At 45.2% G+C, this 26,275-nt stretch overlaps 1 protein-coding gene across 2 annotated transcripts in view; it reads left to right on the forward strand.

Moving 5' to 3' along the window:
• The window catches only part of LOC126334642 (protein brunelleschi), a 249,443-nt gene that overhangs the window by 30,371 nt on the left and 192,797 nt on the right, over window positions 1-26,275 (forward strand). For both annotated transcript variants that reach the window (XM_049997084.1, XM_049997085.1), the window contains exons 2-4: window positions 10,794-10,903; window positions 18,500-18,632; window positions 18,738-18,929. In XM_049997084.1, coding sequence (XP_049853041.1) covers window positions 18,512-18,632; window positions 18,738-18,929 — 313 coding nt within the window. In that variant the 5' untranslated portion in view covers window positions 10,794-10,903; window positions 18,500-18,511. The remainder of the gene's footprint in view (window positions 1-10,793; window positions 10,904-18,499; window positions 18,633-18,737; window positions 18,930-26,275) is intronic.

Below are 26,275 nucleotides of genomic sequence, written 5' to 3' on the forward strand. Positions count from 1 at the left end.
TGGGGAAGAGCGCCTTACCTAGTGTCTCCGGCGTGTGCCATCATCATTGATTCCATCGTTTCCTTTACGTCGTTGTTTGACGCTAGGGTCCATAGCCAGCACGGTAGCCAGCCCGTGTGGTGGGGTCGCTATGTACCCTTTTGGTTGAGCCCCCTGAAAACACAGGGATCACACGTCTGATACCTGAGCTGTGACCTCCTCATGTAAGCCTAGGAGTGGTTGCTTGTCGTCCTGGAGCATCGGAACTCCCAGCAATGGCCGCCGTGCCAGACGGCCCTTGCTGTGGCTGGGTGGCGCCCATGAGGAGAGCCCCTGATCGGAGTGGGTGGTATCAGGGCGGACACTATGCTCATGAAACGCATAAGAGTCCACAACTCTGGCCGTTCTCCGGCCGTCTCTTTGACTGGAAAAGATTCTTCACGTGCTGCTTCCTCTGCCCCTTCCGCCTTCCCTTCCGTGGCTACCCCCTGGGAGGAGGGCCAGGCTCGTCGGCTGGGGGCGAAACCTTTCCCTCACTATCTGGTTTGCGCCAGAACTGATGGGGATACTTTTACTCATACGAAACCTATGTTTTTTGTTGAACACATCGAAGACAAGTTTGGCGAGGTGGACTCTATCAGCAAGATGCGGTCTGGGTCGCTGTTGATTAAAACCGCTTCAGCTACCCAGTCTGCAGCTCTCCGTGCCTGTACCCATCTTGGTACGATTCCTGTGTCAATTACCCCACACCAGTCCTTGAACATGGTGCAAGGTGTAATTTTCCATAGAGACCTCCTCCTTCAATCTGATGAGGAACTTTGGGACAATCTAAGCCGGCGGGGGGTTCACTTTGTTCGGCGGGTTCAGAGGGGTCCGAAGGACAACCGCGTTGACACTGGTGCCTTTATCTTGGCCTTTGAAGGGGACACCCTCCCTGAGAAGGTCAAGATTATGGTCTATCGGTGTGACGTGAAGCCATACATCCCACCACCTATGCGATGTTTCAAGTGTTTGCGTTTTGGCCACATGTCTTCGCGCTGTTCGCAGGCCCCCCTCTGTGGTGACTGTGGACATCCGTTCCATGAGGGAAGTTCCTGTGTTCCCCCTCCTGTGTGCGTAAATTGTCGTGGAAATCATTCTTCACGTCACTGGATTGCCCAGTGTATCAGAAAGAGAAAAAGATACAGGAGTATAAGACTCTTGATCGTCTCACCTATACCGAGGCCCGTAAAAAGTATACACGCCTTCATTCAGTGACCCTGACAACTAGTTATGCTTCAGCAGTATCTTCACCCCCTCCTCCTCATTCCTTACCCCAGTCCCGAACCCCTTTCCTCCCCCCTCCCCCTGCGGTTCCCACACCATCCCCCCCGGGCACCGCTTCCTCTCCCCGGCTGGAGAAGTGTCCTGCTTCTTCGGCGTCTGCCGGTCATGGGTGCCCCTCGCGGGATCCCCCTTCCCGGCACCTTCCAGGCCAAAGGTCTGCTGCCACGCGGCCACCACGAGAACCACGGTCTGCGGGCCCCCAGATCGCCCGCTCTCTTTCTGTTCCCGATCTTGCTGTGGCTGGCTCCATTTTGTTGCACAGCCCTCCACGATCCCAAACAGAAAGAAAGAAGAAGCACAAGTCCCGGGACAAGGAGTCTCTGGTATCGCCAGAGGTCTCGTCCCCATCTTCACAACCTAACTCTGACCTGTTATTCATGGATGTCGCCCCCTCCTTGTCGGTGACGGGTGGTGACCCACCGGCATGACTGACATTAGCCTGTTCACCCCCCAATTGACTCATCGTTCTTTGGCTATCCAATGGAACTGTAATGGCTATTACCGTCACCTACCGGAGTTGCAATCCCTTCTTTCGTTTTACTCTGCGGCTTGTGTGGTTCTACAAGAAACTCATTTTACTGGTGGTCACTCACCAACCCTCCGTGGCTTCCGTGCTTTCTGTCGAAATCGGGTCGGCCCCCTACGGGCGTCTGGCGGAGTTTGCACGTTGGTCCGAACGGACATTGCCAGCACGTGGATTCCTCTCCAAACTACATTGGAAGCAGTTGCTGTTAGGATCCACCTGGACTCTGGAGTCACAATTTGCAATCTGTATCTCCCTCCTGACAGAACTCCTACACCTGCCTCCTTAAGTGCCCTCCTTCAGCAACTTCCTCCTCCCTTCCTTATACTTGGCGATTTTAATGCACATCATCCCTTGTGGGGCAGTGCATTTCCATCTAGTCGGGGTCATCTCATTGACCAGTTTATTACCGACCACGACTTGTGCCTTCTTAACGATGGCTCCCCTACCCATTTCAGTGCCGGTCATGGTAGCTTTTCTGCCATTGATCTTTCTCTCTCTTCTCCCTCCCTCCTCCCTTCCCTACAATGGTCACCGCACGACGACCTTTGCGATAGTGACCACTTCCCGTTGATTCTCTCGCTCCCTTCCCGCTCCCCCATGGACAGATCACCTCGTTGGTCCTTCCAACGTGCCAATTGGCCTCTGTATACTGCACAGGTCGTTTTTTCTCCCTCATTGTCGGATGGTATTGATGATGTCATACGTGACATGTCTGACGCGATTGTTCACGCTGCTAGCCTTGCTATCCCGCGCTCATCTGGACCATTTCGCCGCCGGCAGGTCCCTTGGTGGAGTTCGGACATTGCCGTTGCCATCCGTGATCGCCGTCGAGCTTTGCAACACCTTAAGAGGCATCCATCCGTTGCCAATCTTATTACCTTTAAACGCCTTCGCGCAAGGGCCCGTTACTTAATCAAACGGAGCAAACGGATGTGTTGGGAACGCTTTGTTTCTTCCCTCGGTTCTGCTGTCCCTCTGTCGCGGGTATGGGCTACACTTCGCTCTCTCCAAGGTTGCCATCGGCAGTCTACCCTCCCGGGTCTTCACCTCCCGGATGGCCTTTGCACGGACCCGTTGATTCTCGCGGAACACCTTGCGACCCATTTTGCAACAGCGTCGGCATCAGCCTCCTATCCGGCTGCTTTCCTTCCCCAGAAACAGCGGGCCGAAGCTTCCGCCTTATGTTTTACCCCCAGCCAGTCAGAATCATACAACGACGCTTTTACTGAATGGGAACTTCTTTCCGCACTCTCCTCTTCTCATGATACGGCCCCTGGCCCAGACTTCATTCATAACCAACTGCTTCAACATCTCAGTGCTCCACAACAGCGACATCTTCTCCGGGTATTTAACCGTATTTGGCTCCAGGGTGACTTCCCTTCTCAATGGAGGGATAGCATCGTGGTTCCCGTCATTAAGCCCGGTAAGAACCCCCTGTTCATCGACAGCTATCGGCCAATTAGTCTGACGAACGTTGTTTGTAAGTTACTTGAACGGATGGTAGCCCGTCGGCTCACTTGGGTCCTCGAATCTCGGCGTCTGTTGTCCCCTTACCAGTGTGGCTTCCGAGAGGGACGGTCTCCGATCGATCATTTACTTCGCTTGGAATCCGCAGTTCGGCAGGCCTTTTCCCAGCGCCGCCATTTGGTTGCTGTATTTTTCGACCTTCGCAAGGCCTATGATACGGCTTGGCGCCATCATATCTTACTTACACTTCATGAGTGGGGTCTTCGGGGCCCACTCCCGATTTTTATCCGCCAGTTCTTGTTTCATCGTTCGTTTAGGGTTAGGGTTGGTACAGTTTTAAGTTCTCCGCGAACCCAGGAGAATGGCATCTCTCAGGGTTCCGTATTGAGTGTACTTCTGTTCCTCATTGCTATAGATGGACTTGTGGCCTCCGTCGGTCCTTTGGTCACTCCTGCTCTGTATGTGGATGATTTCTGCATTTGGGTTAGTTCCTCTTCGATGGCCGCTGCAGAGCGTCAGCTCCAGGGTGCTATACGGCGTGCCTCTGCATGGACCATCTCACACGGATTTCAGTTTTCTCCTTTAAAATCGCGAGTGGTCCACTTTTGTCGCCGTGTGACAGTCCACCCCAATCCAGAGCTCTATCTCAATGCACAACGATTACCTGTGGTCCCACAGTTTCGTTTCCTTGGCCTTCTTTTCGACAACAAGCTCACTTGGCTGCCTCATATCAGACGCCTGAAGATAGGATGTTTCCGTAAGCTAAACGTCCTTCGCTTCCTTGCCCACACCTCTTGGGGTGCTGACCGTTCCACTCTCCTCCACCTTTATCGGGCCTTAGTGTTGTCTCGCTTGGACTATGGTTGTCAAGTTTACGGTTCAGCTGCCCCTTCTACATTGCACCTCTTGGATCCGGTCCACCATCGTGGTATCCGTTTGGCCATCGGTGCCTTCCCAACTAGCCCTGTAGATAGTCTCCTGGTTGAGGCTGGGATCCCCCCCCCTTTCCGTTCGGCGCTCCCAGCTTCTGGTTTCGTATGCAATCGCTGTCCGTTCCTCTCCCACTCATCCTTCCTATTCTATCCTGTTCCCTGCCCAAGGAAGTCGCCCACCTGACTCCCGCCCTCGGGCGGGTTTACCGGTTGGGCTCCGCCTAGCGTCTCTTCGCCGTGATTTTCAGCTTCCTTCCTTTTCCTGTATCCCACGTTCCCTCCCCAACACACCTCCTTGGTTAGTTCCTCGGCCCCGAGTTCGGATGGATCTCTGCCGAGGTCCGAAAGATTCCGTTCCCCCGATGGTGTTCCGTTGTTTTTTCCGCCGCATTTTATCTGAGTTTCGGGATGCTGTTGTTTTTTACACTGATGGCTCTAAATCTGCTGATCGTGTGGGCTATGCCTTCACCTCCTCTGTAGGCATGGAAAATCGTCTCCTGCCAAATGCATGTGGGGTGTTCACTGCGGAATTGATGGCGGTCTCCCGGGCCCTGGCCTTTATTAAACAGTCCAAGCTCAATCGCGTTTTGTTATGTACAGACTCAATGAGTGGCCTTCAGGCACTTGACCAGTGTTTGTCCCGTCATCCCTTGGTCTCCTCCATCCATGACCATCTCGCTGATCTCCACCATGCTGCTTGTTCTGTTTACTTCCTTTGGGTCCCTGGCCATGTGGGCATCCAAGGAAATGAGCTTGCTGATCGTTTGGCTGGGGGAGCAGTCTCTTACCCCCCATTCCCTGTCACCCCTCCTGTGGCGGATTTACGGCTTCATCTCAAATCCCACTTTGCGCAATCATGGGCCACATCCTGGGAGGCTACCTCCTTGTCTAATAAACTTCGTACGATTAAGGTGACACCTGTCCCATGGCGTTCTTCCTTACGCCTCTCGCGAAAGGACTCAACCACCCTCTGTCGTCTTCGCATCGGCCATACCAGGCTGACCCATGGTTTTCTTTTGCGTGGTGAGCCACCCCCACTTTGTGGTTGTGGAGCTTTCCAGTCAGTGGCCCACATTTTGGTGGAATGCCCCCTTCTTTTAGCTCTGCGTACTAAGTACAGACTTCCCTGCACTTTACCCTTAATATTAGCAGACGATTCCCGGATGGTTGAACTGGTTCTCAGTTTCCTCCGTGAAAGTGGTTTTTATTCTCAGTTTTAAGGATTTTCATCTCCCTCTGGAGTAGGGGCAGGGCGGTGAGGGTTGGGATGTCTCCCATTGTAGGCTGTGCTTGGAGATTCCTGACTCCCCTCCCTGGCCATGTTCCTTCTTTTTTCCTTTTACTGTTTTTATCGCCTTTTAGGTTTGTTTAATCCCTTTTACAATCCGCCCTTTTACACTCTGGCGGTTGAACGCTTTTAAATAGCATGTGGTCTTGCTTGTACTGCTTCACAGGTGGGATATTTCCTCTCTTGAGTTTGCCCATTTACTGACTTCCCTCTTTGTGTTTTTATCATTGACGACACAACTGCACTTTTTTAGCCTTTTACCTTTTACCTTTATCGTTTTTGACTCTTCTGAGCTGTCCCTCTGTCGGAACTGACCGTCTTTGTAACAAGGGACTGATGACCTTGCTGTTTGGTCCCTTCAACCCCAATCAACCAACCAACCAACCTTTCAGTGGACTGCCAGCAATGCCTCCTCAACCTTTACAACCGCAATTGGGTCGAGGGTGAGTTTCCGTCGCAATGGCGGGAAAGTCTTGTTGTCCCCATTCTGAAACCAGGGAAGAACCCTTTGGAGGTGGACAACTACCGTCCCATTAGCCTCACCAACGTTCTTTGCAAGTTGCTGGAACGGTTGGTGAGCCAGCGATTGAATTGGGTACTGGAGTCTCGAGGCCTTCTGGCTCCGTCTCAGGGTGGGTTCCGTACAGGCCGCTCCGCCGCCGACAATCTGGTGAGCCTGGAGTCGGCCATCCGTACTGCCTTTGCCCGCCGTCAGCATCTGGTTGCTGTCTTTTTCGACATGCGGAAGGCGTATGATACGACATGGCGTCATCACATCCTTTCTACGCTTCATGGATGGGGCTTCGGGGCCCTCTGCCGATCTATATCCGCAATTTTCTGTCGTATCGTACCTTCCGCGTGGACGTTGCGGCCTCATATACTTCCTCCCAAGTCCAGGAGAACGGTGTGCCACAGAGTTCTGTTCTAAGTGTGTGTCTGTTTTTAATAGCCATTAACGGGCTCGCTCCGGCCGTGGGAAATTCTGTCTCCGCTTCCCTGTATGCTGACGACTTCTGCCTTTACTACAGCTCTATTGGCATTGCAGGTGCTGAATGTCACCTACAGGGCGCAATCCGCAAGGCTCAGTCTTGGGCTGTAGCGCATGGTTTTCAGTATTCGGCAGCCAAGACCTGCGTTATTCATTTCTGCCGGCGACGTGCTGTTCACCCGGAGCCGCGGTTTTATCTTGACGGTAAGCTGCTTACAGTGGTGGAGCTCCATAGGTTTTTGGGGGTGGTTTTTGATGCCAGGTTGACTTGGCTGCCTCATATTCGGCAGCTTAAACAGGCGTGTTGGCGGCATCTCAATGCTCTGCGATGCCTGAGCCACACCAGGTGGGGCGCCGACCGATCTACTCTCCTACGGCTTTACCAGGCGTTAATCCAGTCCCGTCTGGACTATGGGAGCCTGGCTTATGGCTCAGCGTCCCCATCTGCGTTGCGGCTGCTGGACCCAATCCTCCACAGCGGGATACACCTTGCCACTGGTGCCTTCCAGACCAGCCCTGTGGACAGCATACTTGTTGAGGCAGGTGTCCCTCCAATGCAGTTACGACGCCAACAATTACTGGGTGCTTATGCTGCCCACGTGTTTAGCTTGTCCGTGCATCCAAATTATCGTGTCCTGTTCCAGCAATCAGTCGTCTGTCTGCCAGAACGTCGGGCCTGGTCGGGTTGTCCGATCGCCGTCCGCGTCAAACAGCTTCTCTACAGGCTTGGGTGTTTTCCTGTACCACCTCCTTTCCGGGCCCCTCTGCGTATACCCCCATGGTGTGTACCTCGCCCTTGCCTTCGGCTCGACTTCACACAGGGCCCGAAGGACTCAGTCCCTCCGGTGGCCTTCCAACGCCGCTTTTATTCCATCCTGGCCACGTATCAGGGCTCTGGCGTTGTCTATACCGACGGTTTGATGGTTGCTGGTCGTGTCGGTTATGCACTAACTCTAGGGGACCATTCTGAACAACGTTCATTGCCGGCTGGCTGCAGTGTTTACACTGCTGAGCTGGTGGCCATCTTTCATGCCCTAGAGTAATCCGCTCCTGCTCAGATGAGTCCTTCGTTATCTGTAGCGATTCCCTGAGCGGTTTACGAGCTCTCGACCAGTGTTTCCCTCGTTATCGTCTGGTGATGGCTATCCAGGAGTCCCTGCATACTCTTGCCCGTTGCGGCAGATCTGTGGTCTTTGTTTGGACCCCGGGCCATGTTGGGATACCCGGAAATGAAACAGTTGACTGCCTGGCGAAAGAGGCCACTAGTGCACCATCTCTGGAGATTGGCCTCCCGCCGACTGATTTGCAGGCACTATTACGCCACAAAGTTTTCGATTTATGGGACACTGATTGGTGCAACTTGCCCGTGCCAAACAAACTCTGCCGTATCAAGGAGACGACTACTGTGTGGCGGTCATCCATGCGAGCCAACTGCAGGGAATCAGTCGTCCTTTGTCGGCTCCGCATTGGTCACACCCGACTCACGCACAGTTATTTACTGTGTCGTGAGGATTCCCCTCTTTGTCGTTGTGGGACGTCCTTGATGGTGGTCCATATTCTGTTGGAGTGCGCCCTTTTAACTGTGCTCAGGCAGACTTTTGCGCTGCCTGATACGCTCTCTGCGCTTTTATCTGACGACTCTTCCATAGTGGACATAGTTCTGCGTTTTATTCGGGCAGGGGGATTTTATCGCTTTATGTAAGTGTGTGGGTTTTTTGTGTTGATTCTGGCCTATGGCCTACGATTTGTCTGAATTTTTTTTTTTTTTTTCCCCATGTGTTTCTCGGTGGTTGGCTTTTTGCTTTTTGTTTGTATGGTCGGCCAACCACCGTCACACTCTGTGTGATTTTAGTTCGTCTTGTCTGGTCTTTGTCTACGTTTCTCTTGTTCTGTGTCATCTGTCTTATCGTCTGTTGATCGTTTTTATTCTCTGTGGGTGTTTTTAGTATTTGGAAAAGGGACCGATAATCGTAGCAGTCCGGTCCCTTTAACCCCCACAAACCAACCAACTAGATCTAATTTTGTGCTTAGTTTTGTGTATGTAATTAGCTTGCTAATTTATTTTGACTATACCTAGTTAATATCGTTTATTATAGGGCGAAATCTGCAATTGTTTCGTGACTTAAATTCTATTGTTGACTTATAAACAAATATAAATTCTGTACTAATTATAAGCATTTAGAAGAAGAACTACTAGGATTTTTTAAGAATTTATTTGGCTCTATATGAAAACATGTTAGCAAAGCCAGCCCTTATTTAATTCCAAAGTAATTACCAGATTTGTTAAAATCAGACTTTGTGTAAGTATATCTTTTAATTTCGTTATTTCAACAAATAATTCTGCATAACCTTGGTGGTAGAAGAAACTGTTCAATGGAGGAAATTTTTCAATGTATTCAGTTAATTGAATGAGTTATGTTTTAATTGTAATTTCTGTAAATTAAACATCACACAATGTATAGTTTCAGTGCCTATTATTGTGAGGATATATAAAGGCCCGATTTTCGGTCTCGAGACAGTCAGTCCACATAAGATTTTCAGAGGGAAATTACGTTCTGCTTCAAGTAACAGCAATGCATCAACTTAACTGTGGAATTAGTGTAACATAAATAGGTCGTGTGTTGAAACACTGACAGTGCCTGTTCAGTTTTCTTGAGAAATAGTGTCACACGTACCGTATTATTCTGCAAGGACTGTGAACTGTGTGGTTAGGTTTTTACTGCTCATAGATATTCAACAGCAAACTACTGTAGCAGTACGCTAATGTTTGCCTGCAACATATTAATGAGGCTTAAAATTTACCAATATAACTGGCCTTATAAATGTGTGATATTGGGGGGTTGTGAACAGTGAAAATAAAGAACTGTAAAACACAACTGTGCAACTGTCATCTACAATGTTAACACCTCCCTCCCATTTTTAGCCAGTATAACAATGCAGTACATAGACACGGAGGACTGTCAATGAAGAAATAAAGCAGGAGAATGTCACAAGCTGTGTAGTCAAAAAACAGTTTGTGTAGTTTCATGAACATCTAACTTGTGACCTTATCTGTATCCACATGCAGTACTCTTTTGACAAAATATATTGTCTCATTTTTGGTTTTTTGATTACAACAAAGGTCCTGTCACAGGGAAAGAAGCTGTGTCCATACTTGGGACATCAACATATCATTTTCTTCAATCCTCCAAGATCTTTCATAAGACTACAGAAAATGGTGACTGACGTTCTTATCCTATGCGGAACAGTTGTTTGGTAACCGTGATAGCGTTACGGAGGTGTTTAGCAAACTCAAGTGGCCGACTCTGCAAGAAAGGTGCTGTGCATCGCGGTGTAGCTTGCTCATGAGGTTTCGAGAGGGTGTATTTCTGGATGAGGTATCGAATATATTGCTTCCTCCTACTTATACCTCCCGAGGAGATCACGAATGTAAAATTAGAGAGATTCGACCGTGCATGGAGGCTTTCAGACATTCGTTCTTCCTGCGAACCATACACGACTGGAACAGAAAAGGGAGGTAATAACAGTGGCACATAAAGTGCGCTCCGCCACACACCATTGGGTGGCTTGCGGAGTATAAATGTAGATGTACATGTAGATGTAGATGCCCAAAAACTAATAACTTAGCTTAGACTGTATCAATGAGTAAACATGCTAATCATCCTTTTTGAACTTTCCTTTCACAATTTCATTGAAAAAAAGAAAAAAAATGGTTTTCATTGTACATTAAACAAAATGATTTTCACATATTTCCAGTGTGTACAAGTGTTATATACCCACAACAGCCTTTCACAAAAGATATCTGCAGGTAGTTTTACTGATAGTTTTTTTTTTCCCTCCCAGAGTTAAATAACAATACTCAGTGTTTTCAGTTTCCTTAACCATCTATCAAAATACTTTGTTACAGGAAATATATCTTGTGCAGTCTCGGTAGCAACTCCTGAGACAGTCTGCAAGGGTGCTCCCAGATGAAATGATTAAAATAAACTCTGGTAGCTCCTTTTATATTCTAATTATTCATGAAATTGGTAGAGCAGTCTGGTTCTTGCACCAACACACAGATCATCTTTGTTATAGTAGGTTACAGGAAAAAATTGAGATAAGACTGGAAATGTCTAGTTCTTGTATCAGTGTTCACAACTGTCCACAATCTCATTTTATATTTTTACTATTTTTGCAAGAAAATGCAATTAGATTTACTCATATGCCGAGTGTTAATGCTGATAATGCTTCTATGTTTTTTTTTATTGGACCAAAATTTAATTGACTTATATGATTTTTTTGCAGGTATTTTGCAACAATGTATGTTGGAGTATATTTAGCGCCCTTGGCAAGTGTTACTCAAAGCTTAATGGTTACAAGATGCAAAGTAAACATATTGTAACATGGGTTAAAAGGTGAGAGTTCCACAGTAGTGGTTTTAATATAACCACACATTTAATGTGGCTGGTGTTTTTGTTGTCATTGTTGTTATTGCTTCTCATTTATTGTTTTTCAGAAGTTTTTCTATACAAATGTGAGTGAGCACAACTCTTGCCTATTTGGTAAATATTAACTTTAGCTGTAGTTGAGCTTCCAATAATAATGCAGCAGCTGAATGTTTGACTATTATATCACACAACTACAGAGATTACTCCCAATTTTTAGGGAGGCACACACTTACAGATTTACTTTTACCTTTCAGAATGCACTCTGGTCTACCCATATAAAGTAATTTCTTTAGGTGTAAGAAATGAAACACAACACAGGTGGTGAACATCAGTTGATTGACAGTTATCTCAGACTAGTTTGAACTTTGGGGCTAACTACAACAAATGGGCTGAGAACTGTACATAGTTTACAATTCTAATGACTTTCATCATCTTCTGGAATAATATAATACTGATGCTGCTCTGTTCGTATCATTAGATCTTCTGGACATAATTCTGCAAAAGTCTGAAACCACAGTGCAGGTCTGAAGATGGCCTTGTAAGCCAAAAACCGGTTAGCAATAAAAGTAATATTGTAGAACAAAAGCAAACTGTTGCTTTCCATTTATTACTATTTTCGACTATGAAAATTGTTTTAAGAACCTAACAAGGTTAGCAAATGTGTGGAATCCACAGTCATTTCCCCTTTTCCGTTCTCTCATAGCCTGTTTAAATTTGACACAGAGCAATAGTTCTTAATTTTATGCATTATCTCAACATATCTGTCACAAAAATTAAGTGGTCTTTCTCCACACCTGAAACATCATTTATTGGTGTCAGTTTCCACCTGCTGGATGGTTACCTTAACTATTCTGTTCACATTGAGCTCGCTGACATACTTTCACTTTTGGGTCCCCCTGCCACATCAGTATGTATTTTGTGGTGCAGTAAGCAAACAATTAATGCCATCATTACCCAGCAGAAACTGAATAACACACTACCATGACAAGAAAAAAGTATTTTCCATGACTACACATTGCAACAAGTGGACTAGAGCATTAATTAGGTGATAATGCATGGGTGTATTGCCAGTGGGAAATTAATCCAAAGTAGTGAAGGTTTATAATGAATCTGTTTCTTAATTGTCAACAATTATGAAATTAACAGCAGATTTGAAAAATCTCTATACTTCTTTGGAAGATGATCCATGTGAAAGACATCCTAATATCTACTACCATAGATGGAAACTTTAAGAAATTACAGAGTGTGATATTGGACAGTCAATTTGTATGAAACAGTAGATGGCATGAAGTAAACCATAAGAAAGGGTATGGTGTGATTTATCGCAAAAGATACTTACAAAAAAATCCTTATTTGAGTAAAATGGTGCATTTGCTAAATGTTGACCAAGCTAAATACTGAAGCCAATTTATAGTGAATGTTTAGGTAATTTTAAGAAAACTATAACTTATTTTGTTTCTTGAGTTGTAACTGTGAATGAGGCATGGCTCCATTACTTCACGCTGGAAACAAAACAGCAGTCAATGCAGTGGGTGAAAGTAGTTGCCCTAAACCAAAAGAGGCTCATCTGATTTAATCTGCTAGAAAGCTTATGACCACTTATTTTTGGGATACAGGTGGGAATTCTTCTTACTTATTGCATTGCAAAGGGAAACACAATAAATGTTAACAACTAAATTTGTTTCCTGGATCATCTGAATGAAAAACTGTGGAAAAATGCTCTGACTTGTAAAAATTACAAATACTCTGGCACACATGATAGTAATTGATAAAGTGTGTGATTTAAAGGGTAAATAGTTTGAATTCCACAATATTCACCAGATTTGGTACACTCTTTAACCTGTTTGAACAGCCAAAGAAATGTGTTGCTGGTGAACCTTCTGAATCCACTGGAGTGGTAACTGCAGTTGTATAGACATTTTCACAACTTCCAGTATCATGAGTGAAGACTCAAATTTACTCAAAGAAAAAATGTTAAGCAGAGTACTTTAAACTCAGAAGGAATAATGTGGAAAAGTAATTGAATTTAGACAATTTTATTATTATTATTATTATTATTATTATTATTATTATTATTATTATTATTATCATTATTATTGCTAATTACTACTACTACTACTACTATATCATTCATTTACTGGCAGGTTTGTAACTTCTCAACTTGCCCAATTATACATGCATCACCCCAACATTGTGGGCTGCTTCCAAACTTCGTAAATGAGTGTGGCCTACCCCCTGGTAACACTAATCTCTGCATTTGGTCAGTGCCACTCACAAATACTCCAACACTGGCAAAATAAGCTTATTTAGTTATAGAGAGAAAGCGGGGAGAGGCGGAGGAAATTACACATGATGTGGCAAATGACCTAAAAGATTTTTCATTGTTTTTAATAGCATGAATGGCCACAGGCTAACTGTCTGCCCCGCACTTAATGTTCCTTGCATGCTGTGCATGTAAGAGAAGGAACCTGTCGATCTTGTCCTAAAATTGCCTTTTGTACCCCCTTCTACAAAAATGACACAACCAATCCGATCTCCCTCCCCTCCCTCCCTCCCTCCCCTCCCTCCCTCCCCTCCCTCCCTCCCCTCCCTCCCTCCCTCCCCTCCCCTCCCTCCCTCCCTCCTCTCCCTCCCTCCCCTCCCTCCCTCCCTCCCCTCCCTCCCTCCCTCCCTCCCCTCCCCTCCCTCCCTCCCTCCCCTCCCTCCCTCCCCTCCCTCCCCTCCCTCCCTCCCTCCCCTCCCTCCCTCCCTCCCTCCCTCCCTCCCTCCCTCCCTCCCTCCCTCCCTCCCTCCCTCCCTCCCTCCCTCCCTCCCTCCCTCCCTCCCTCCCTCCCTCCCTCCCTCCCTCCCTCCCTCCCTCCCTCCCTCCCTCCCTCCCTCCCTCCCTCCCTCCCTCCCTCCCTCCCTCCCTCCCTCCCTCCCTCCCTCCCTCCCTCCCTCCCTCCCTCCCTCCCTCCCTCCCTCCCTCCCTCCCTCCCTCCCTCCCTCCCTCCCTCCCTCCCTCCCTCCCTCCCTCCCTCCCTCCCTCCCTCCCTCCCTCCCTCCCTCCCTCCCTCCCTCCCTCCCTCCCTCCCTCCCTCCCTCCCTCCCTCCCTCCCTCCCTCCCTCCCTCCCTCCCTCCCTCCCTCCCTCCCTCCCTCCCTCCCTCCCTCCCTCCCTCCCTCCCTCCCTCCCTCCCTCCCTCCCTCCCTCCCTCCCTCCCTCCCTCCCTCCCTCCCTCCCTCCCTCCCTCCCTCCCTCCCTCCCTCCCTCCCTCCCTCCCTCCCTCCCTCCCTCCCTCCCTCCCTCCCTCCCTCCCTCCCTCCCTCCCTCCCTCCCTCCCTCCCTCCCTCACTCACTCACTCACTCACTCACTCACTCACTCACTCACTCACTCACTCACTCACTCACTCACTCACTCACTCACTCACTCACTCACTCACTCACTCACTCACTCACTCACTCACTCACTCACTCACTCACTCACTCACTCACTCACTCACTCACTCACTCACTCACTCACTCACTCACTCACTCACTCACTCACTCACTCACTCACTCACTCACTCACTCACTCACTCACTCACTCACTCACTCACTCACTCACTCACTCACTCACTCACTCACTCACTCACTCACTCACTCACTCACTCACTCACTCACTCACTCACTCACTCACTCACTCACTCACTACAGACGAACTGAAAAACTAGTAGAAGCCGACCTCGGGGAAGATCAGTTTGGATTCCATAGAAATATCGGAACACGTGAGACAATACTGACCTTATGACTTATCTTAGAAGAAGATTAAAGAAAGGCAAACCTACGTTTCTAGCATTTGTAGACTTAGAGAAAGCTTTTGACAATGTTGACTGGAATACTCTCTTTCAAATTCTAAAGGTGGCAGGGGTAAAATACAGGGAGCGAAAAGCTATTTACAATTTGTACAGAAAGCAGATGACAGTTATGAGAGTCGAGGGACATGAAAGGAAAGCAGTGGTGGGGAAGGGAGTAAGACAGGGTTGTAGCCTCTCCCCGATGTTATTCAATCTGTACATTGAGCAAGCAGTAAAGGAAACAAAAGAAAAATTCAGAGTAGGTATTAAAATACATGGAGAAGGAATAAAAACTTTGAGGTTCGACAATGACATTGTTATTCTGTCAGAGACAGCAAAGGACTTGGAAGAGCAGTTGAATGGAATGGACAGTGTCTTGAAAGGAGGATATAAGATGAACATCAACAAAAGCAAAACGAGGATAATGGAATGTAGTCAAATTAAGTTGGGTGATGCTGAGGGAATTAGATTAGGAAATGAGACAATAACTGATGATTGTCGAAGTAGAGAAGATATAAAATGTAGACTGGCAATAGCAAGGAAGGCGTTTCTGAAGAAGAAAAATTTGTTAACATTGAGTATAGATTTAAGTGTCAGGAAGTATTTGTATGGAGTGTAGCCATGTATGGAAGTGAAACATGGACGATAAATAGTTTGGACAAGAAGAGAATAGAAGCTTTCGAAATGTGGCGCTACAGAAGAATGCTGATGATTAGATGGGTAGATCACATAACTACTGAGGAAGTGTGATTGGGGAGAAGAGATGTTTGTGGCACAACTTGACCAGAAGAAGGGATTGGTTGGTAGGACATATTCTGAGGTATCAAGGGATCACAAATTTAGCAATGGAGGGCAGCATGGAAGGTAAAAATCTTAGAGAGAGACCAAGAGATAAATACACTAAGCAGATTCAGCACGATGTAGGCTGCAGTAGGTACTGGGAGACGAAGAAGCTTGCACAGGATAGAGTAGCATGGAGAGCTGCATCAAACCAGTCTCAGGACTGAAGACTACAACAACAACAACATTCTTTCAAGTTTAGCCATGTTCATTGGTCTTTTATTTAAGGACATATCATTGCCAGTATCGTACAACTTGAATATCATCTTTCCTCTTGTGGTAACTCTAAACCTTTCCTGCAACTTGTCTTCCTCTCCTGTGATGTGGTTTGGAGCAATGATTTTCTTCTCCTATGTGGCTGTGATTCATATTCTTCCCTATTTTGTATTGCACCTTTTATGCTATTTCTAAAAGTTACCTGTTATAGCAACAGAAACTGTAAATAATGATAATAATAACACTAGTTAACAAATTTGAACATTTTCTGCATCTGGTTTTAAATGGGTGGATTTACCTAAATTTGTGGTGCTGAATACACTGGTAAAATCAGTTTTTCTCTACGACATCATATTTCCTAGATACACGACAGAATAAAAAATGGTACTAGTGAAAATTGACAGAATTAAGTCAAACAAAAATAGACATTCAGAACATTTGAAATCAATACTGTTTCGTTTGTATATATGGGCTTGATGCCAATAAACGGTCCAGATTAGATCAGAAGATATTTTCACCTTTAATCGTCTTTGGGTTCTGAAAAATGTGACGACGGTTTCTGAAAAATGTGACGACAGAGCTCTTCTTTTTTCTTTTTATTTCTTTCTTTTTTTCCCATTTCATCGCTCTCCCTAACAAGACCCCAGCAGTAGTTACCCGTCGTGAAAGGGTTCCAATGGCATTGATAAGGGTGTTCCGTGGTAAGAATCTCTTGGTGAAAGTGTTCACCATGCTTGTCGCTTACGGCTCCCAAATTTTCCGGGATGAAATCAAGGGGAGAATGTGAAAAGTGAATTTAAAGCAATATTCTACACCTCGTGTTCTTATAGTTGTCAAACACCCCATTCACAATGGTAACCTAGTTTTTCTCTTTCTTGTTACCCAAAAAGCCCTTCACAATTGCCTTAAAAGAAAACCAAGCAGCTAATTGGATACCTGTAAGTTTCGTATCAAAGGTTGGATCTTTCAGCAATTTCCTTGTTTATGGTCCAACAAATATACCCTCTTTCCAGCTTTGCCTCACTTAATTTGGAAAACGTTTCTTTTAAGTGATTGAAGGCCTCACCTTCTTTATGCCGAGCTTTTACAGAGTTCTTGATAAGGCCCAATTTAATATGAAGGGGAGGCAAAATGATTTTATCAAGCTCAACCAATGGGGTATTGTCCACATTTACGTTTCCAGGGACATATGACTTCCTTATAGAACATTCCTTGACAGTATAGTGGTTCTTCATGTCACGGCTGTCCCAAAGGTGCAAAAAGCAGCAGTATTTTGTGATTCCAGCCTGTGAATCTGTAAGGAGTGCAACAACTTATAAATCACAGCAGAGCTGCCATTCGTGATACTTATATTTGATTGCCTCTAGCAGCAAAGCCATGGTTTCATGTCTATTGTGTAAGCCAAAGGTTCTAATGGAAATGCATTGGTATTATGCAGTAGTACTGCTTTCACGCTTGTTTTACTGAAGTCAATAAATAGTTGTCACTCCTGTGAATTATGTTGGACACCTGGCTGCATCATCAGACCATTGACTTCTCTACATACACACATTGCATTGTGCATGTTGAAATATTGAGCGAAGGATGCACCTTTTGATCTGATCTCCCTGGAGTTAGAAGGTTCTGTTGTTGCAGTCTCGACCCGAAGAGTTCAGCTTGCTGTTTTAAAAGTTTTAGATTGCGAACCAAATCGTTCATTTCCTTTTGATGAAAGAACTGAGGTTAAGTGTCATGTTATTGAGGGCAGTACTCTTCTATATGTGCAATACTTTCTGATTTACTTGACATGGTGTTTGGTCCCATGGCTTTCAAGTTACAGACAGGAAAAGGTAACCCCTCATCATGGGGCACAGGCAAATGCACTGAAGATATGTTTGATGTTTGATGTTTGGATACTTTATGTCTAGTTTTGCCTGAATATCCCAAAATAATTGAGAGACAGAAGTAACAGTCTGAACCATGGTCATTAGGCTCACACCACACCATTGGAACAGTGAATGCCATGACTCGGTGTTTTCCTTTCAACCAATCAGTCATGGTTGTAGTACTGGTTATGCAGGTGCAAAATTTTTATCTTGATCACCAACAGGACAATCAAAATACAATTTATATGCCAAATCAGTGATTGGTTTCCCTTGGGCTTTTGGAGTGAATTTCCCACACACATAACAAAAGTTGTTGGGATGGTTTAGACAGCAACGACATTTACTATTTGGCATTTTTCTTAGTGTATGTTTTAAACACAAACAGTTTGCACTATGTTTCCCAGGAAACACTCACTGAGGATCTCTTTCACATCACTGGATTACCACACCAACCATTTACTGACAATTTTTAAATCTTCTAGCTCTTCTCTGGAAATCAAAAATAGACAATTTAACAACAAAACAGAAGAACAGCAAAAAGTGAAATACTGAATACAAAAAATAAATAAACCTTTAAAAATGCAAAAATGGTATGCGCTAGGACATTTTGAAGGGTATATTCGGATTATACCCACCAAAATACATACTAGTTGATGTATCACTTCCCAGATGCAAAATAGCTGTTGACTAGTGTAATTGTTGCTGTTGTTAGTAATTGACTAATAACAAACTATCGTTTTGTTTGCTGATTTAATTGTTGAGTGTCTTATAGTTTATAGTTTGTGACATGTGATAGCAGTGCTGTATTTTAAATTCATTATTTCCAGGTGTCTGTACCAATGCGATCCTCAGTAAGTGTTATTTTATCAGATCCAGCACCAGATGCAAATATGTCTCATCCTGACTATGAACAGACAGCTCATGATCATGCAGCAGTACTTGTACTTGTTAAACAGATAGGTAAGTCTCCTTTTGCATTTTAAGGAAACAAATATTTCTAGATCAAGCATTTTTTATGAAATTTGTAATATTTGTTCCAAAATTTTTTGTGTATTGACGTTTCAGGAAGCCAGATTAAGCAGAAAAATTTTAATCGAATCTTCGATCGAATTGCACGTGTGAACCATATAAAAGTTGTAGACTCAAATGGAGTGTCCCGTGAAGTTATCTCCCGTTATGTAAAAGACTATCCTGTAGAAAATAATGATTGGGGAGATTACCAGACACATCGCCGTGTTCTTGGCCTAATTTCTGTCGGTAGGTGTGGTACTATTATTATTATTATTGTTGTTGTTATACTCTTGTGAGCATGTGCATGGTCAGTGTGGCACCAAGACACATAACATTAGTCCTTTATCTTCTGTACCAGGATGTATACACCCCGAGAAATCTGGGAAAAACCCAAGAATTTTTTCATCCGGGAGAAAACCGGAAAAAACCCAGGAATTTTCCATTGTTTTAGTTTTCAGTTAAATTTTTGTAATTGTTACTGGTAAGAACTGACACTCTAACAAAGAATATTACTGTATCCCACTACTGTAGCTAAAATAAAACTTAAGTTGCAAAGGAAATGAGCCATTTACAACAACAAAAACACAGTGCACACACAAGCGTCTGTCACAGCAAAATGTGTCAAGGCTTTAGGACAAAGATGCTATATTCATAACAACAAACTGCATCCAGTGAGTTCGACTTCACAACTGTTTACATTAGGTTCGTTTGAGCGGTTGCCAACGGGCTCATGCTCAGTTGAGCCGCGTATGAGTAGTACCTTCTCTCACTTCCAGTTCCTTAAAATGTGGCTGTTAGCTATATCGGCAGTAGCAACAAGTGGTCACATGCTACCAGGTAAAATTTTTTTAGTGCTCCCAAGCTGCCAGATTCACACATGCGCAGTGCAGTCTGAGTTGTAGAAGGGAGGGGGTAGTCTCCACATGACCCGTGTTTACATTTACATTTTGCTGTTTCCTCTTCGTTTGCAACTCTCATGTCAAATGAACATGAAACGAATTTCTTTGGTCAGGAAGTATCAATGAATTAAAATACATTCACATAATTATGGAAGGCTAAAATATGTTATTGGTTTCAGTTTTCTTATACATAAATAAACAAACATTTTTGGCAATCAAGCATTAATCAATTACCATGCAGAACAATGAAATTAATTTTGTCAGTTTATTAAAGAAATTTAGCTTCTATTAATCTTTTATGCTGAAGCAGTCAATTTATTAGAAATGAAGTGTTTCAGTTCACACCGTTGGTTGCTTCAAGTGATCGCTCAATTGCAGGTGCATGTTTTCATTGTCTGGCCCATGGCGGATACAGAAAAACCTCGAGCAAGGGGCATAAAGATATCTTGAGCTACCTTTACTTTTACCGTTATAAAAATGCGAGCTTGCTGCACAGGGAAGTAAAACTACACTATAACTCGATTCAGTTGAATCAACCGATGAAAAAAATGAACGAACAACATGCGAGCTGACTGAAACGGGGAGGCGCACGTGGCAATGCGTGCGGCCCCATAAGGGAAGGGCGCGCACCCCGGCCGCCCCCTCCCCACCCCCCTCCATATGTATTAACCACTGTGTCTGGCACATGTGGCATTATGCCATAATAAAGAACCAAACATGAGATAATACAGCAGTGGTATTCCAAGATAATTTACATCCTGAAAACTACACCAAACAGCTTAATATCAGGTTGTGGCCCACGTCATTGTGAATCTGGACACATGATTGTGCGTATTAAGCCACATTATGCATTGTAGTATGATTCACAAAATTTCAATGCTGTTGGATTATCCTCTGATGTCCTGTTTCTTTTATTATGTAATGCAAAAGTTCAGTTGTGGCAACTGCAGACACCCCTTTCACAGTGTAACAGTTCGCGAACACTTTCTGACCTGAGTTAACCGCCAGGATCAATACTGTTCAGGGTTAATGATACATCATATTTTTAAATAGGAAAGAAAAATATAGGAATATAAAACACTTGATCAGTTGTACTTCAACACTAAGACTAAATGCAAATGTTTTCACTGTCAATTCTCCATGTAAGCCATGAAGTACATGGCTACCTTCTTTGACACCAGGATTCTGGGCAATGCCCACTGTGCCAAGTGGGCAATTCTGTTGCGGCTGAGGAGAGAGTTTCCAGTTGAAGTGGTTGATACCAGTACAGATAATCTACAATGAAACAGGTTACTCCCCTGCCAATACTGTGCCTATGAGGCCTCATCAATCTACTTGCATGGGCATGGTCATTATGATGCTGACCATTAAAACATCATGCTGTTAGTGCTCTTCACTATGCTGTCAGAGATAGAACAGTTACGTTGCCATCAACACAATGTGACTGTACCCCTTTCCTTATGTTGAGACTAACATCCTCTTTGCCTCAGACCCCACTCTCCACCAGAATACCAGTACCCTCACTCAGGCATCTCCTAGTAGAGGTTTGCCATCTGAGGAACCTCCTTCCCAACGTCCAGTGATTCTATACTGGCTAATGACTGATGAAGCCAAAGGCTGTAAGTTTTAGGGTGTCCATTCTTCTTCTAATGTTAAAACAGATAAACCGTCACAGGACTTAAAACTTTCAAGAGACATAAAGGAAAGGAAGTAAAATTCCAAGGTGAAAGCAATTATGACGACACCTGTGGCACTGGACCCACTCTCCCATTCATTTCTGAACCTGTGTTTGTGGATACTCCATTAACAGTTACAATGCCCCTACCCCCCCCCCCCCCCTTTTTCAGTCAGTACAATGCCTGTATGGTGTTAATTAAGTGGAATTTTAGTGGATATTTCTCCCACCTCTCTGAGCTCTGACAGTATTGTCATCCTACACCGTCTCCAAAGCCCTACAAGAAACACAGTTCTTTGGCAGTTACTACCCACCATTGAACATTACCATCCCTACTACAGAAACGATAGTATCCCCAAGAAAAAGTCTGGAGAGTCTATATGTTTATTCACTCACATGTTCATAACAAATAGTTGCTCCATTGTAGAGCATAAGAAGCAGAAGTTGTGCAGGTTTGGATTATCACTTATGGCATGCTCTAATATCTACTGGTCTCATGATAGGAAAACAATGTACCCCAAGATCATCAGTTTGATTCAGTAAATCTCACCACCCCTCTTCCTGCTTAAAGATGTAAAGAATCATAATTGTCCTTAGAGGAAAAACAAATAGTCCACAAAGGGTCTCCTAATAGAAGTACTACTTTCTGATTTTGATGTGTGTTATTTTAGCAATGGAACTCCTACCAGTTATTCCTTGGTCTTCTGTCTTGTTTTTCCACCCTTCTGTTTGTTGTTGGCTGCTGCTGCTTTTTATTTCCCACCCCGATCCCCCTTGGGGTTTGACCTCCCTTTCTAAAATCTGTTTACATAGTCTGAACCATTTGGTGGAGAACTCCCTCTCTAGTGTCTCCACCATGAGTTCTTCTCCACCTTCCCCCCCCCCCCCCCCCCCCCCCCACAACCACCACCACCACCACCTTCCTTCCCCACTTCTCCCCTGCTATGTCAGAAGAAGCACATGTAACCAGTCCATGTGGTGGGGCTGTTATGTACCTATCTGGCTGAGATCCCTGACAGCACTTCAGGTACCTAAGCTGTCACTACCTCATAGCCTTGTGTAAGCGTGCCTAGATGATGTTGTTTATCTTTTTGGGGCATCAGAACTCCTGACAACAACCTCCGTATCAGACAGCCCTTACCATGGCTGGGTGGCACCCACAGAGTGAGCTCTGAACTGGAATGGCTAGTAAAAGAGCGGAAGCTCTGCAGGTGAAGTCTGCTGAGCTCCATATTTCTGGCTGCTCATCTGCAGCTGTCTCTTCAGGCAGGAAAGTTTCTCTCTCTACTCCTAAGTTTGCTTCCTTGGCCTTGCCCCCCTTTTGCTACCCACTGTGAGGAGGTCCAGTCCCACCAGCTTGGAGCAAAACCCTTTCCCTGTTGCTTGGTTTGTTCCAGGACAGATGGGGAGACTTTTGCCATTACCAAACTGATCATTATTGTAGAACATATCTAAGATAAGTTTTGTGAAGCTGACTCACTTATAAAGATGCAATATGGTTCCCTAATGATTAAAACCTCATGTGTCAATTAGTCGGCGTCCCAGTATGCTTGTGAGTACTTAGGAGACATCCTGATGAGCATTACTTCTCACCAGTCCTTAAATATGACCCAAGGCATTATTTTCACAGTGTCCTTCAAGCTCATGAGGAACTCGGGACTAATCATGAATGGTATGATGTTCATTTCAATAGCGAGTCCAGAGTGTCTGTAATGAGAGCAGTATTCTGGAATCGGTCCTTTGATCGATCTTACCGGGGCTTTCATCCTGGCTTTTGAGGTGGCGCCCTTCCAGAAAAAGTCAAAGTTACGGTTTACCATTGTGACGTGAAGTCCTACATCCCATCTCCCATGTTCTGCATCCTGCGTCTCCGTTTTTGTGGTGATGTGTGGTGAATATTATTTACAGTGACTGTGGCCACATTTTCTGTGTGGGAAGCCCTCACACCCCACCACCCAAGTGCGTGAACTGTTCTGGCCCACATTCTCCTCGCTCACCAGATTGCCTGATCTAAAAAAAGGAAAGAAAGGTTCAGGAACTGAAAAGCCATGACCGTCTAGCTTACTGTGAGGCCTGACAGATATTAGAATGTCTCCACCTGGTACCTTTAATGTTTACCTTTGCTTCTGTTCTGTCCTTTCCTCCTCATTCCTCTTTATCTCCCTCCTATCTCCTTTCCCTTTTCTCCTCCCTTGTGGTTCTTATTCACTCCTCGTATGGAACTGCTCCTGTTTCTTGCCCAGAGAAGAAGAAGAAGAAGAAGAAGAAGAAGAAGGGGGGAAAAAAACACCTCTGGCACTCGCCAGGGGTGGGACACTCTAGGAACCCGCCCTCCCCAACATCTCCAGGGCAAGAAAGCTGTTACTTTGAGTTGGACACGTGACTCATGCTCTGTTAGCCTCAAGGTCACTCATTCTCTTGAGATCCTGATATTGCTGTGACTTGCTCTCTTCCTGACTACACCTCCTCTAGACCTCTGGAGAAAAAGGGAGAAGAAGAAGAAGAAGAAGAAGAAGAAGAAGAAGAGGTGGAGGAGAAGAAGCTGTGCAAGTCTCAAGATGAACTACCCCCTCACACCCCTCCCCCACCCCCATCCCGATATCCCAGGGGATGCCGTCCCCTCTCTCTCAAGCAGCTTCTGATCATATATTCATGGATGTCACTCCTTCCTTACTGGTGATGGACATTGACTTGGCACAATGACCAATTATGAATTCACTGTCCATCCAACCTCTTGCCCCAATCTTCTCCGAATGAACTGTAATGATTAGTATCATCATGTTCTGGAATTGTGGTCTCTTCTTTCTCTACACTCTGTAGCTTGTGTTGTATCGCAGGAATCTCATTTTGTGAATATGCATTCAACGACTTTTCATGGTTTCCAAGCCTTCTGCCAGAACTGGGTCAGCACTTTGCAAGCCTCCAGTGGTATCTTTATGTTGATCCACACAGATTTTGTTAGTTCCTGGGTTTCTCCTCATACTGCACTGGAAGCATTGGCTGTTCAGATCCATTTAGACTTTGTGGTAATGATATGCAATCTTCGTTTACCCTCATACTCGGCTTCATATGCTTCCTACTCTTCCTGCTCTCCTTCGACTGCTCCCTCCCCTCATCTTTCTCCTTTGGGATTTGAATGCCCATAACTCTCTGTGGGGTGGCACTGTGACCACTGACCGGGGTAGGAATGTTGAAGACCTGCTGGTAGGGCTCGATCTCTGCCTCCTCAACACTGTCCCCTCCACACACTTTATCAGCTATTAATATTGCCAACTGTAGCCCTGGATTCCTCCCCTCCATTCAGTGATGATTTGTGCAACAGTGATCATTTTTGATTGTCTTACCTTTTCTTGAGAATCACTCGCCTACACGCCTTCCCAGATGGATTTGTACTAATTCAGATTGGGATGCCTTTTCCTCAGCTGCCATCCCAACCACTCCACCACAGAGCACCATTTATGAGTCTATATGGAGTTCGACCAATGCCACCCTTTCAGCAGGTGCTTCAGTGATTCCTTCTTCATCAGGTTCTATTCAATGGAAGACTGTCCCTAGGTTTACTCGAAAAATTTCTGTGGCTATTAAAGACCGCTGTTGGACCCTTCAACACTACAAATGGCCTTTCAATGGCTTTCTGCCCAGACACACTATATTCTTAAATACCAGAAACAGAATTGCCAATATGCCACTGTCATAGGACCACATACTCCCTTTTCACAGATACAGACAAAAATCACAGATATTTTTGGCCACTGTCCTCGTACAGATGTTCCAGGAATTTCCCTGAATGTTGTTATCTGCATCAGTACGGAATCTATCACTGAGCATTTTCCCAGGCCTCAGCATTGGGCCACTATTCACCTGTGTTCTCTCTTCTCCAATATCATCTGGATCTACTCCCTTTACCTTTCATTCTCTGGACGCTTATAACGCTGCATTTGGCAATGGAGATTTCACCATTGCCCTAGCTCTTGGCCCCAACATGGCTCCTGTACGAGGTGAGATGCACAACCAAATGCTTTAGCACTTATTGGTAGCTAAGCATCATGTACTTGCCCTTTTTAACCATATCTGGAGTGAGGGGGAATTCCCCAGAGGTGAAAAGTATCATAATTCCAGTTTTGAAACTGGGTAAACTGCTGCATCAGCTGAACAGTTATTGTCTGATCAGTTTAACCAATGTCCTCTGCAAGTAACTTGAACATATGGCAAGTTGAAGGCTGTATTATATCCTTGAACCTCAGGATCTCTTGGCCTTGACCCAGAGTGGTTTTAACTGAGACTGCTCTACTGCAGGTAATTTAGTACTTCGGGATTCTGCTATCTCAGTGGCTTTTGCACAACATAAACACCTTGTTGCAGTATTCTTAATTGCATAGTGCTTATGGTACCATATGATGCCACCACATCTTGCCACCTTGCGTGAGTGGGGATTTCATAGCTTGCTCAAAATTTTTATCTAAAACTTTCTTTCATGTCACACTTCCAGGTACAGATTGGCACCTCCTGTAGTACCTCCCAGCTGCTGGAGAATGGGGTTCTGTAGGATTCTGTTTGGAGTGTCCCTCTCTCTTTAGTGGCTGTCAATGGAATGGTGGCAGCTGCAGGGCCTTCAGTGTCCCCTTCTGTGTGTGATGATGATTTTTGCATTCATTTTTCTTTGTCCACAATGGGTGTTAGTGAATGCAGACTGCAGGGAGTAATACACCAAGCACAATCTTGGGCTGTCACCCATAGCTGCCAAGACTGTGATATACATTTCTGTCTTCACCATACAGTCCATCCCCATCTGGATCTATACATTGATGCCCAGTTGCTCAACGTGGTGGACTCACATTCTTTTTTTTGGGACTCATCTTTGATGGCTGGTTGACTGGCTTCCCCCATCTTCGTCATGTTGCTTGCACCCCAATGATCTTTGATGCCTTGGTAACACCATCTGGTGCATGGCCTGATCTACTCTGATATGGCTCTATACAACATTGGTCCAGTTCTGTCGAGGTTACGGAAGTTTCACA

This window comes from Schistocerca gregaria, chromosome 2 (assembly GCF_023897955.1).
Source record: "Schistocerca gregaria isolate iqSchGreg1 chromosome 2, iqSchGreg1.2, whole genome shotgun sequence".
Classification (NCBI taxonomy): domain Eukaryota; kingdom Metazoa; phylum Arthropoda; class Insecta; order Orthoptera; family Acrididae; genus Schistocerca; species Schistocerca gregaria.